Source organism: Ursus arctos, unplaced genomic scaffold (assembly GCF_023065955.2).
Source record: "Ursus arctos isolate Adak ecotype North America unplaced genomic scaffold, UrsArc2.0 scaffold_31, whole genome shotgun sequence".
Classification (NCBI taxonomy): Eukaryota; Metazoa; Chordata; class Mammalia; order Carnivora; family Ursidae; genus Ursus; species Ursus arctos.
The window spans coordinates 30,887,978-30,900,425 of NW_026622997.1; the positions used below are offsets into that span (position 1 = coordinate 30,887,978).

A 12,448-nucleotide genomic window follows, 5' to 3' on the forward strand; every position below is an offset into this window, starting at 1 on the left:
AAAACACAAATAGGGGCGCCTGGGTGGCGCAGTCGTTAAGCGTCTGCCTTCGGCTCAGGGCATGATCCCAGGGTTCTGGGATCAAGCCCCACATCAGGCTCCCGGTTCTGCTGGGAGCCTGCTTCTTCCTCTCCCACTCCCCCTGCTTGTGTTCCCTCTCTCGCTGGCTGTCTGTCAAATATATAAATAAAAATCTTAAAACAAAAAAACTAAAAAACACAAATAAAAATGAAAGGCAAATTAAAAACTGGAAAAGTGTATGATGGAAAAATGACAAAAATGCATTATCTTTAATACAGAACAAATCCTTACCAAATAAATAGGGAAGCACACAAAAAGAAAGCTGGCAATGTAGCAAATAACCAAAAAATACAAATGGCCAACAAAACCCATGAAACGATTTTCTGACTTCACTAGTCACCCAATATGCAAATTAAAACAAGGCGCTCTTGTTTTTTGGCAAACTGGCTACCGGGGATAAAACGAGTGTGGTCGTAACAGGCCCATTCAAATGCTGCTGGTCACAGCAAAACAGCCCAACTCCTCTCCACATAAGTTACCTGACTTCTACTACAAGCCATGAAAATGTGCTTACTCTCTGGCCCAGCCATTCCATTTCGAAGAATTTATCCTAAGGAATGAATCAGACAAATCTATGAAAGCCTGTGCACAAGAGGGCTTGTCATGCCAGTGCTTTAGGCAGAGTTCACAAATCTCTGGCATTTTGCATCTACTGTGACTGTGATTGTAATCTGAGGGGGGGAGTGATAAAAGACATACCACAAATATTCTGGGAAAATACTACTGGATATAGGGAGTAATGACTTTCCTAAGATTTTCCAAAATGTACTTTGTTAATCTCACCTACCCTCAATCTAAAAGACAGAAGCAAAGCTACCAATGTCATAAAGTGGTGCGTGTGTTCCAGCCAGCCAGCTTCACTGCATATTGACGTTCAAAAAAGCATATTCAACAATCCTTCCCTCCATCCTGAAGCCTGGGTCAGACCAACTTGGGCAACAAAGGTACAGAAATGCTCTGGAAACATATAGGTTATTAAATAATTTGTTTATTGTACTGCATTTATAAAGAAAACAGACAATGCACCCAGTAGAAAGAATAAAAATGCATCGGGGGTTGTAACTGACAGCGATAGAAATCCTTTAGTGAGATCGTGGCAATTTGACAGTATTATGATTAAGTTCGATAAAGGTACAGGGGGTACTTGGAAGATCAAATTCTATAGCTGCCTCTTTCTACGGCTTCTAATTCATCTGGCTCCTTAAATGATAGGGGGAAAAGCCCTTATTTGGTGGGAAAACATTTCCAGAAAGAAGTTATATAGGTTCTCTCTTACTAAAATTTCTTCTGACATCAGTTGTTAAAATAGGGCCTTCTTTTTGTGTTTTGGTTATTTCACTTTAATATCGTCACCAGAATTCCTGTAATTGCGCAACTGGTATTTTACAGTGTAGACAAGAATTCAGTTCTAGTCTGCTATTGCTTTAGAAATATATATCGCTGAAAAGCCAAAGTGGATTAGAATTGCCGAAGGATTTTCCCTGCCGTTGTTGGATACAATCTATTTTCTTTATTCTTGATAGGTGCATAGACAGCCTCACTTAAAATTCTTTCTACAGGAACATGTCTGATTTCAGGACTACCCAATCAAGGATCCGATGAATGGCTGGCCATGGTTACTCAAGGTTCTGTTTATGGGTTAAATGGATCGCATGATTGCACCACTTTTTCCTTTGCTGTTGTTGGTGGAAAAATGGCAGAATCTGGACTCCAATCTCCCACACAGAGAGTCGGCTACCTGAAAGTCTCATCGGCAGCTTTGCAAGTCGCACTTCCTCGGCTTTCTGTAGACCAGTCCAGGAGCCGCCTCCGCAGAATGCTGTAATCCCCAAGGCCCACTTGGTCCGTGTGAACAAGTGGCTGTGACCCCAAACCTGCCCCTCTTTTGCTTTTCAATATGACCCAAGGAATATGTAATGTCTAGGGCAAGTCTAGGAGAGGCCCATTCTAAAGTAAGATTCACAAAGACTTTTCTCATTAAAAAAAAAAAAAAAAAAAGCCTCAAGGACATCTCAATTATCTCAAAATTGCAGTTTAAAACTTCCATTATACAAAGAAATAGCAGCAGAGAATGGCTAACCTTAAAACAACCAAAAAAAAAAAAAAACAAAAAAACAAAAAACCAAAACAAAACAAAAAAACCCACGAAACAAAAACAAAACCCAAATTGCTATCCCCCCACCCTTCCCCTTGGCCTTGGCTCTTTTATGCTGGGATTTCATTTAAGACCTGAAGCCTCTGAGAAAATGAGAAGGGCAAAGCCACAGAGGAAAAACGCTTCAAGGTTAAATTTTGGACAAGGTAAAGAAAAAGCTGTAAATAAAAGTAGGGGACTGACTGGAAAAGAACCGGGAATTCTAGGACATTTTCTTCTTAGATGGGAAATCTCTGAAACCCAGATCTCCTTTCTGGAGTCAGCCTCAATTCTTTAGTTATGGGGCAGTAAACTCAAGTGCAATGAGTAAAGTGCCAGCCAGGGATTAAAACAACAAAACCCAAAATACCCAATCAAAGTAACTCTGCAGTTAGGGTGACAGAAGACACACAGGAAAGGACTGTTTTTGCAGAACACCTGGTTCTGAAGAAATCACTAGTCAATGGTTCCATGTCTGTTTCCACCAAAAATCAGACCAAAGATCCAAGGATCTTAGAGTTATGGGAGGGTGAAAGGAATTCGATAGTGCTTTGAACAGTGATAAAATGGTATCCAAATTTGGTGTCAGTACAGCTCATTTAAAAAGATAGTAGCTTCAAAGTCACGGGACAAAATGTGAACACAGAGAACAGAAACAATCCAGGAAGATGATGCAGCCTGGATACAGGAAGTTTAATGTCTCTGCTGTACACAGAAGTAACACCCTTTCCCCTTCTCATCCTTATGCTGGCAACAGGAGATGCACTAGAAAATTTGACTCTTAGAGTCAATGAATAAAAGGATGAGCTCGTCATCTTCACAGCTCTTTTTAAAAAGGATGCTTATAATTTAAAGGGTGTTTTAATGGAAAGACAAGGGTACAGAGTGAGAGGCTGTTTCACGTTTTAGTCTATTAGTCTTTGGCAGAGCCCAATCAAGGCCAAATTCACCTAGGATGCCCAATGGCTGTGGGGGATCTCCGCAGGGTCAAGCAAGCAAACCCAAATGAACATGTTGGATTAAAAAAAAAAAAGAAAAGAAAAACAAACAACAAAAAACCTAGGAAACCCTTGAAGGAAGAGCTTCACCCTGAAAAGGGAAGAGGGAAATGCTTGGCAGGGAGGGGCGAGGGTCAGCATGTGGTCTCTGCTGCAGTGCAGGGCTGGGGCTTAGGAGTTGAGCCAAGGGTGCCGGAGACAATCGGCGGCAGTGGCTCTCTTCTCGGGTATCAGCTCCAACATGGGCAGTAAGAAATCCGTGAAGCCAGCTGCCTCTTCCTGAGACCACTCGTACTTCTCCACTAGAACCTCAAAAAGGCCCCAGGGTTTCAGTTTCGTGATGTGTTTCAGGTCACCTATGGTAAAGATAATACAAAAGAAACTGACCGACATTGACAAGTGACAAGATCCTTTTGTGGAAATCCAGGAACTAATCCAGGTGCTCTATAAAGAATCAAATTTTGCCATCAGAATCTAATCCCTTTCTATTCACAAAGCTCTTCTTTAACACATTCCTTGGAAGTGTCCCCATTTTCCGTGAGGGCCTAAAATCTTAACTTGTTTGCTCCACCATTCCAGGATATTTTGTCCCAAATTGGGTAGGCCTAGCAGGAACAAGGTGTTCACTAAAATGACTATGAAATGCCGATATGTGCAACATGGTCTCATACGGTGTTCAAAGACAGTTTATCATCACATACCAAGAACAATTTGATTTTTTGGCTTAATAGTCTAGTAAATGTTGCTTCCAAATAAAGCAGTAATTAAAAAATAAGGAGCTAACACCATGTCAGACCTGTATACAAGCAACAAGACTAAAACAACAGACCCCACACAGCTTTCAGATACAGCTCCATCAACGCTTTTTACTATTCTGAAATGTCATTCTAATTCTTGCTTCTTTGACCTAACCATTTTTACTTACACAACACTTATTTGAAGTCTCTTTCTGTAGGCAGCAAGTGCCTGATTATTAGCCACTCGGTATACACATGCCATTAACTGGTCAGCACAAGGAGGAACTCTTAAGAAGCACTTCATGATTCTCCTCTCAAAAAGAAACATTAAGAAATGTTTCTGAGGATGCTTGCTGTCAAGTGTAGAGGTCATGAGGAAAAAGGGAACTGTGGCAAACAGGGAAAAATGGCCAGTTTTCTAGTCCCTCCTAGGTCAGGTCTTCAAACTTCAGCTTTTAAATTTTATTGGGATGCATAAGAAATACACAAACTATGCCAACATATATAATCGAGTCAAAAATTTCAGGTGAGAGTATTATCTTTGTTTCTTTCACCAATTGGTGATAACAAACTTATAAAACTGCAAAGGGTGAAGTTAATTTGTAGGACTGATGTGCTGAAGTGACCATATTAGGTGTCACTGTGCTACAAGATGAGTGAGATGTAGTCCTGTCCTTAGGAAGCTTAAACTGAACTACTTGCCCTTTGTTAGAGGCAGTTCTTAGATCAAATGCTAGCAAAAATCTGCCCATTTTTCAGAAGTACTACAGTAGGAGTAATCAACCAATTAGGTGCCAGGTACTATAGACACAGTTAACTTATTTAGTGTGAAGTAAACGCTTAAAATCCCCATTTAGAAATCAGCAGACTGAGGTTGGGGTAGCAGCTGGGATTTGAATCCAGACAGTGAGGCTCTAGTCCCTGCTCTTGGCTGCACTATTTCACCTCCCTGCTGTTACAGCTCGGCATCCAAGGCAGGACCATTCTTCCGTAGGTGTTGGGAACATGTACCCGGCTGTACTCACCTCCTCATTTTTAAAGACTTTGCCCCCTTAATGTCTGGGAACAAACACATTTAGTTTACCTTTTTTGGTGAAAAATTCCTTGGAATATTTTCCTGCCACAATGAGCTTGCGAGGCACCTTCCCCAGAAGTTCTATGATCAATGCAATGTGATCTGTATGTTTCAAACATTTCAGGAGAGGGGAAAAAAAAGACATACATAACAGGAGTAACAAATGCAGTTCTAGACAATGGCAGAAAGAGTAGCATGCACACCTCTTTGTAAAGCATTTCAGCCTTGCTTTCTGTCCTGAATAGGAAGAGGACTCTATCCATCTAATGGAGAATCCAGAAAAGCATAAAAAAGTCAGGCGCCCACTCCAGTGGGACTTGAGAGATAACTAAAAACAATCTTGGTGTGAATGCTCTGCTTCCTGAAGTTGTATCCCTGGGGCCTAGATGAAAACTCATGTTAATAATACTACCTCTGCGATTGAAGAAGTCCTGTGAGTATTTCCCACTGAGGGCAAAGCGTCTTGGAATTCTGCCTATCAGCTCTATAATGTGCGCAATGTGGTCTAAAATAGAAGGGTAAGAAGAACAGGATCAAGGACAAGCTGTAGAAGAGGTTTTTTTTTATGAATAGCTTTTTCAGGCCTAGCTGTTTAAGAGTAACTACAAATATAACCAAGGATACTCCAGGGGAGACTGGGAAGGTCAAGAATTATTTCAGGTGGTTGGTCACCTGAGAGCAGCTGGCAAGTCCCACTCTAGAGTTTGGAGGCTTATCTATATCTTTATTTCTATTTTGTCTACACATCTAGGTTCAGGTGGGTTTTTAGATAAGGTAAAAAACTGTACCAATATGCTTTAAACACTGTTACTTATTTATGATACTTCTCTGGGCTTCAAGTAGTAATAATATCACTTTATTTAACAAAGTTCATGACAATTAAAGCATTCATATATGATTGAGTTTTTACAATCACCCCGAAAAACAGGTCAAAATTAATAGATACCCCATTTTAATTATGAGAAAACAGAACCCTCTTCAGAAAGAATAAATGGCCTACTTGAAGGTATAGGGCTAACAGGAGCAAGGACTCAAAATGGACCCACACCTTATCATGTGTAGTTCAGAGCTGTGTGTTTGTTTTAAAATAAATCACACTTTTAAAGTAGAAAGTGGCACAGACATTTTGAAGTATAACTACTTGACTTCTGTAGGTCACTAAAAGATGTCCGTATCATAGCAGTGCCTTGCAACTGTCACAGCATGAATACGGACTGTGAGCGCTGCCAGGGAAGTGTGCACCAGCCAGGGAGCCTGCGACCAGCCAGCAGCCACATTTACAGGCAACTCTACCACCTTCTTACTCTACAGTTGACAGCAACTAAGAGGAGGAAGAAATTTTAAAAAGTGATGGCTGTGAGCCACAAATGTGCTTTATAAAGGACTTTAATCCTGTAGTTATAGAATCATTAAGGTCAAAAGGGATGACTATAACGTTTCCGATACTATTACCTTACAGGGGAGTAACAATACGCCAGAGACACCACTAGGAATTTGTGAAGGTCTCAGGTCCTGTTTCTCAAGTAAAGGACGCAGTGCTATCATTTAAAAACAGCTTTACATTCATTAGGTCACTACAACCTTCCGGCAGTTTTGACTGAATTTATGGTTTGCTAACAAGACTTAGCCGCCAAGAAATTTCTGCCCATTTTAGGCAAAACCTGCAAATAATTGTCTTTGTATAAATGAAACTACAGTTTATCTTACGGTAAGGAATCTTCTTCTCTTGAATGTGTTACTTTACATTGGATTCCAGTGGTCTATCTCTGGCTTATCAATTAATCACAGGACTGATATACCCGATAGGCAAAATTATCAAGTATTATTCCAAGACTTAGGGCTGTAGAACATCAAAAACATCAGAAAATATGCTTCGTGGGTAGGCCCCAGCTCTACCATGACTTATAACAAACTATGCACATACTGGCTGGGGGATAAGGGTTTGGTTTTTTCCTGCTCTTATGGGTCAAACTGCAGTAGTTTGAAGTTTCGTTTAAGGACTATTAGTACTGACTGGTATGGGAGGAAATAAATTTGGATCTAAATATCTAGAACAGACAGTTCTCCCTTGCCCCATACTTGGGACTTTTTATACACATTTCAATTTTCAGGTTTGGTAGTGTAAGACCCTACAGAGTATAATTCAGCTGCGATATGTGTTCTGTACCACACACTATTTACAGGGAGTCTAGGAAAGTAAAGAGAAAAAAAATCAATTATTTGCTCAAACAGATATAGTAGGGCATTTCTAAAAAAGTCCAAAGCCCCAAACTCATAACCGGAAGAAAAAACAGAGATTAGGGAAAATTAAGTATGTACATAGATAGTAATTACAGTATATTCTTAAAAGGGCTTATATATAGAAAATACGTCCAAACTGTACCCACTAAAATAGGCATTTGGTGATTGGAATTAGTGTCACTTTTCCCCAACAGTTTGTGTTAGCAGTATCAGCAGGCCCCGCTAACACTGCCTATTAATATCCCAAGGGACCATGGTTTAAGAAATGGAGAGCATTCTTGGTTCTACAGAGCACAAAGCCTGATCTCCCTATGAAGTGAGGAAAGCACAGAAAATAAAGGACATATTTTCCACACTGGGAGGGTACATTGCTAGTGCTCTCAAAGTAATCCCCATTAATCCTAAAAACAAAACCTTCTGAAACTGTATAATAAATAAGGTAAAACATTTCTTAAATAGTTCTTTCATTCACATTATTATCTAAGTTATTTGGACACCACCATGATTAAAAAAAAAATCACATATTCAGTTGTGTGCTTTCACAGCCTCTCAGATGGAGCAACTGACAGCTTGGGCCTTTCCCATCAGCTATTACAAAATGTAAGTCAATAACACTGTTTTATATTATTTTATTTTTTTAAAGATTTAAAAATTTATCCGAGAGACAGAGACAGAGAGAGAGAGAGAGTAAGAGAACACAAGCAGGGGGAATGGCAGGCAGAAGGAGAAGCAGACTCCCTGCCGAGCAGGGAGCCCGATGCAAGGCTTGATCCCAGGACCCTGAGATCATGACCTGAGCTGAAGGCAGATGCTTAGCAGACTGAGCCACCCAGGTGACCCACTAACATTGTTTTAAAATGGAATTCTAAATGTTAGTATCATTTACAAAGAAAAAAGTATGGCTTTCATTTTTTTTCTTTTTAAAAAGATTTTATTTATTTATTTGACGGAGAGACAGCCAGCGAGAGAGAGAACACAGGCGGGGGAGTGGGAGAGGGAGAAGCAGGCTCCCAGCGGAGGAGCCTGATGTGGGGCTCGATCCCAGGACTCTGGGATCACGCCCTGAGCCAAAGGCAGACACTCAACGACTGAGCCACCCAGGCGCCCCTGGCTTTCATTTTTAAAAAGGGAAAAACAAACAAACAAACAAACAAAAAACAAAAAAACAAAACAAAAAAAACCCCCGCTAAATATTGTAGAATTTATATAGACAAATAGGATACAGTGTCTGCATTCACAAACACCACTCACGTAGTATGTTGGCATATAAAATTACTGACTTCCAAATGAGGTTGCAGGCATAACTGAGTAACAAGTTGATGAACAGTAAATTCAAAGTGGGTAAAGAATGAATCACTGATTTATACAGAAAGGAAGATAACTAGATGTTTTAGCAGAAATCACCTGGCAAATACAAGTTTTAGTTTAACCAACTGTGGCCTTTTCTCTAATCCTCATATAGTTCTTTAATAGCTATTATAAAATACCTAGTGTATCTAATACTTAATATAAAACATCCTATATTTCTGTCTTTTCTGGGATTTACATATTCTTAGCACACTGAAGAGACTACACTCTTCAGTACTAACAAACCGTGCTGGCCACGCACGGATCCTCGCTCGGGAGACTCACCTTCATCTCGAGTGTACTCTTCCCCTGAATGAGGTTCAAACAAATAGTCGCCTGTGGCCAGTTCAAAGGCCTAAGAAAAGAGGAGCATATGGAAGCATTAAAACAAAACAAAAAGGCAGCTTTGGGAAGCTTACTGCTAACTATTTGGATCAATATGAAGTAATTTTTTTCTTCTTTGAAAAAGCTGCAGATGATCATTTAAATAAATGTCTGAGATTATTCCTAAGGAGTTTTCCTTCCACGCCTGTTTCTTAGTAAAATGGAGCATGAAAACAGCAAAAACTGTTAACATCAACGTATGGATTCTGCCATCCCATCCCCCTATCAGCAATTCAGCTCTCTTGAATTTCTCTTTTTGCTTAGAGAGGCCCACACGTGGATATTAAGGTGATTCTAAGTTATTAAATTATTCGTGAGAAGAGCAGGTCTTATTTTCTTACGTTATAATTTCACATGGTTTAAAGAAATTAAGATTCTGTACACAAAAGCAAACCAAAAAACTCAGACATCTCTCTACCTATGACTCTTAATTATTTGGCAAAAAGTACATTTTTAAGTTTTGCTTTGGGAAGTACTCCCTAAACTGTTCCAGTAGAATCCCCATTTCCTAGGTCTATAGAAAAATTAGAAAAAGATGAAGTGAAAATGCAGTGAAGAGCCATTTGTGTTTTATGTAACTGGCAGGTTTGGCATTCACCCACCAGGAAAAGAAAGGCACATGTCTTCCACACGAAAACCTCTTGTAAACAGTGTTAAGAAGTATGAAAAAGTGATTTCCTTTAGAACACATGCTGAACATTATGGAAAGACAGCATCTGAGTGACAGGGCTATATTTTCACTGATTAAAAAATGGGCTAAAAAGAGTACTGTAACAGCAATTTTATAAAGGACCATATTGGTATAAAAGTACAGTTGTAAGTCAAGTGCCGGTTTTGACTAAGTCAACAGTCTAGACAATTTCAGGAACTGTGGGGTGGATTCTGGAGCACAGTCTCTAATTCAGTCCTAGGTTTAGGTCTCAGTGGCTTGCCAGAGTCGGCTTCTGCAGTTTCATGAGAGGACAGCTGTTCTCAAAACTACATAACCTGAACTGGGCACTAGCCCCCAGGCATAGCTAGCTGGTTTTATATTCTAGCAGTTCAGTATGAAACTGAAACGGATACTCGTTCTACCCTCTAACTGTCTTGAGGCTTATAGTCCCAACGCAGAACAGAAACAAACTGTGATGCTCATTCATCAACTTGTTAATCTCTTCTGAAACCAGTATTTTCTCAAAGCCTCATAGTGGGAGTTTGGTAAAAATACTGAAATTAAAATTCAAAGAAATAAAGAATTTTTTTTTAGAAGATTTTATTTATTTGACGGAGAGAGAGACAGCCAGCGAGAGAGGGAACACAACCAGGGGGAGTGGGAGAGGAAGAAGCAGGCTCCCAGCAGAGCAGGGAGCCCGATGCGGGGCTCGATCCCAGGACCCTGCGATCGTGCCCTGAGCCGAAGGCAGACGTTTAACAACTGAACCACCCAGACACCCCCCAAAAATTTCTAAGATTTTAATATTTTCTAAATTTTTTTACCTAGATACTTATAACTAGTTACCTCAAGCTCTCTGAGAGAACTTTATTTTTTGGAACATATGGTAGTTGCTAGTAGTTACAATTCTGTAAATAAGATAACAGCAGAAAAACACAAACCAAATAATCACAATGTCAGAAGTGAAAACTAGAGAAGCTCTAGTTACAAACAAAACACTTTAGTTGAACACCCTTCCCTTTATAGATGAGAAACCTGTAACCAAAACTGACAGGCAAGAAAGCCCATCCTGAAATCCAGGGTTCCTGACTGCCACTCCTGTGCTGGTCTCACACTGACCAAAGAGCCTGTTCTGTGACAGTCAAGGTCATGCTGACAACCAGAAGCAACATCAGTTATGAAATCCCGGTGTGCTGGTATATATTCAGACGGTGCAGTCTTATTTAGTGCTAAAAATGCAAGAGAGCTACCAAGTCATGAAAAGACATAGGCAAACCTTGTATTATGAAGTGAAAGAAGTGTATTAAGAAGTGAAAGAAAAGAAACCTTGTATTATGAAGTGAAAGAAAGAACACTCCCTTCTTATAACTGCCCTCTAACTTGTAGTCTCAATCACTAAGGTGGCAGGCAATCTCTTTCTCTCTCAGAAATGGCTCCAATCTTTCCATCAGTTAATTGCATTGGATGCAGAATGATCCATCTTTCCAGACACTTCTGATATTACAGGATTTATTTTACTTTCTGGTTATGGCTAAATGGAAAGCAACATTTCTACATCTATTAGCAAAATAAGAGAAACTGAAGGGAACAAAGGGGGTTCAAGTTTTCATGATATTGTCTCTTGTTAGATAAGTGCTTTCCCTCCCTTAGTCAAGAAAATTCCTACATGTGAGCTGGTCCAAACAGGGGGCAAGGTTAATTCCTCTTTTATCTTTTTGCCTTAGTATTAATATACTAATTAGCAAGCAGGACCTACTCCCCCCCCCAATTAACCCACTACTAAGAACAACATCATAATAAATCAGATGTCATCTATAAACTAGTTATATTTTGTACTTGGTGGTATCTCTTATCACTTATTTTCTTTAGCAAATCAAATTCCTCAAAATACAAAGCTTTAAGGTATGGCAAGAAAGAAGTGAGATTTTACTCCAATGTTCTTTCATCTTGTGCACACAGTGCCAAACCTTGCATTTCACACAGTCCACCATCTTAACAGACCACTGATATGCCAAAACACAATGATTTCCTAGGTCATGCCGTATTAAAAACATGGTTTTAACTCTATTACCTCTGGAAAACAAAGTTTTTAAGGAATGTGGGTCTCAAGAAATCTATGACCTAAAATGGGGCTTCTAGTTTGTAGCTCCTCAAGTTTTGCCCAAAGTTGACTATGAATAATGTTAATTATTCAGGTTAATAGGTTAATGACAGTTTAATAGGTTTCTGGTTTAGTTTACTCATTTGATGGCCCATCAAAATTTATTAAGTACTGCTATATAACAAAGAATTTGTTTGGTCTTTGTTCCTGTTTCCTGAGAGGAAGCCTCTAAAAGCTTGGCATTTCCAAGTGATGATGACTTTTATCATTCACGTTGTCCCCCTACCCTCTAATCATTAAACCAATGAGGTGACTCATGGTAGGTTCCTAGACAGTTTTAAGAAGAGGGATGGATATGCCCCCTGATTGGACAAGACCCAACTGCTGTGTTAGGACTGAGGCTATGAGCCGGTGTTATCCTAATCTCCAGGGAAGGAAAGGGGACTGGAGATTGAGTTCAACCACATGATCAACATTCATTCTATCAATCACACCTAAGTGATGAAACCTCAATAAAAACCAGGGTACCTGAAGCCCATGTGAACTTCCCTGGCTGGTGGTACACACTAATGTGCTGGGACAGTGATACGTCCTAAAGACACAGAAGCTTCACCTTTGCGACCCCTTAGGCCTCACCCCATGCATGTTTTCATCTGACTGGTTCTAATATGTAGCCTTTTATGACAAAACTGCAATAG

The 12,448-nt window shown here is 39.8% G+C and overlaps 1 protein-coding gene across 1 annotated transcript in view; it reads right to left on the reverse strand.

The window, feature by feature from the left end:
* Positions 1 to 1,049: 1,049 nt before the first annotated feature.
* SRPK1 (SRSF protein kinase 1) overlaps positions 1,050 to 12,448 on the reverse strand; it is an 80,826-nt gene continuing 69,427 nt past the window's right edge. Inside the window, 3 exon segments of the mRNA XM_026482739.4 lie at positions 1,050 to 3,569; positions 5,035 to 5,127; positions 8,899 to 8,968. Coding sequence (XP_026338524.3) covers positions 3,385 to 3,569; positions 5,035 to 5,127; positions 8,899 to 8,968 — 348 coding nt within the window. The 3' untranslated portion in view covers positions 1,050 to 3,384.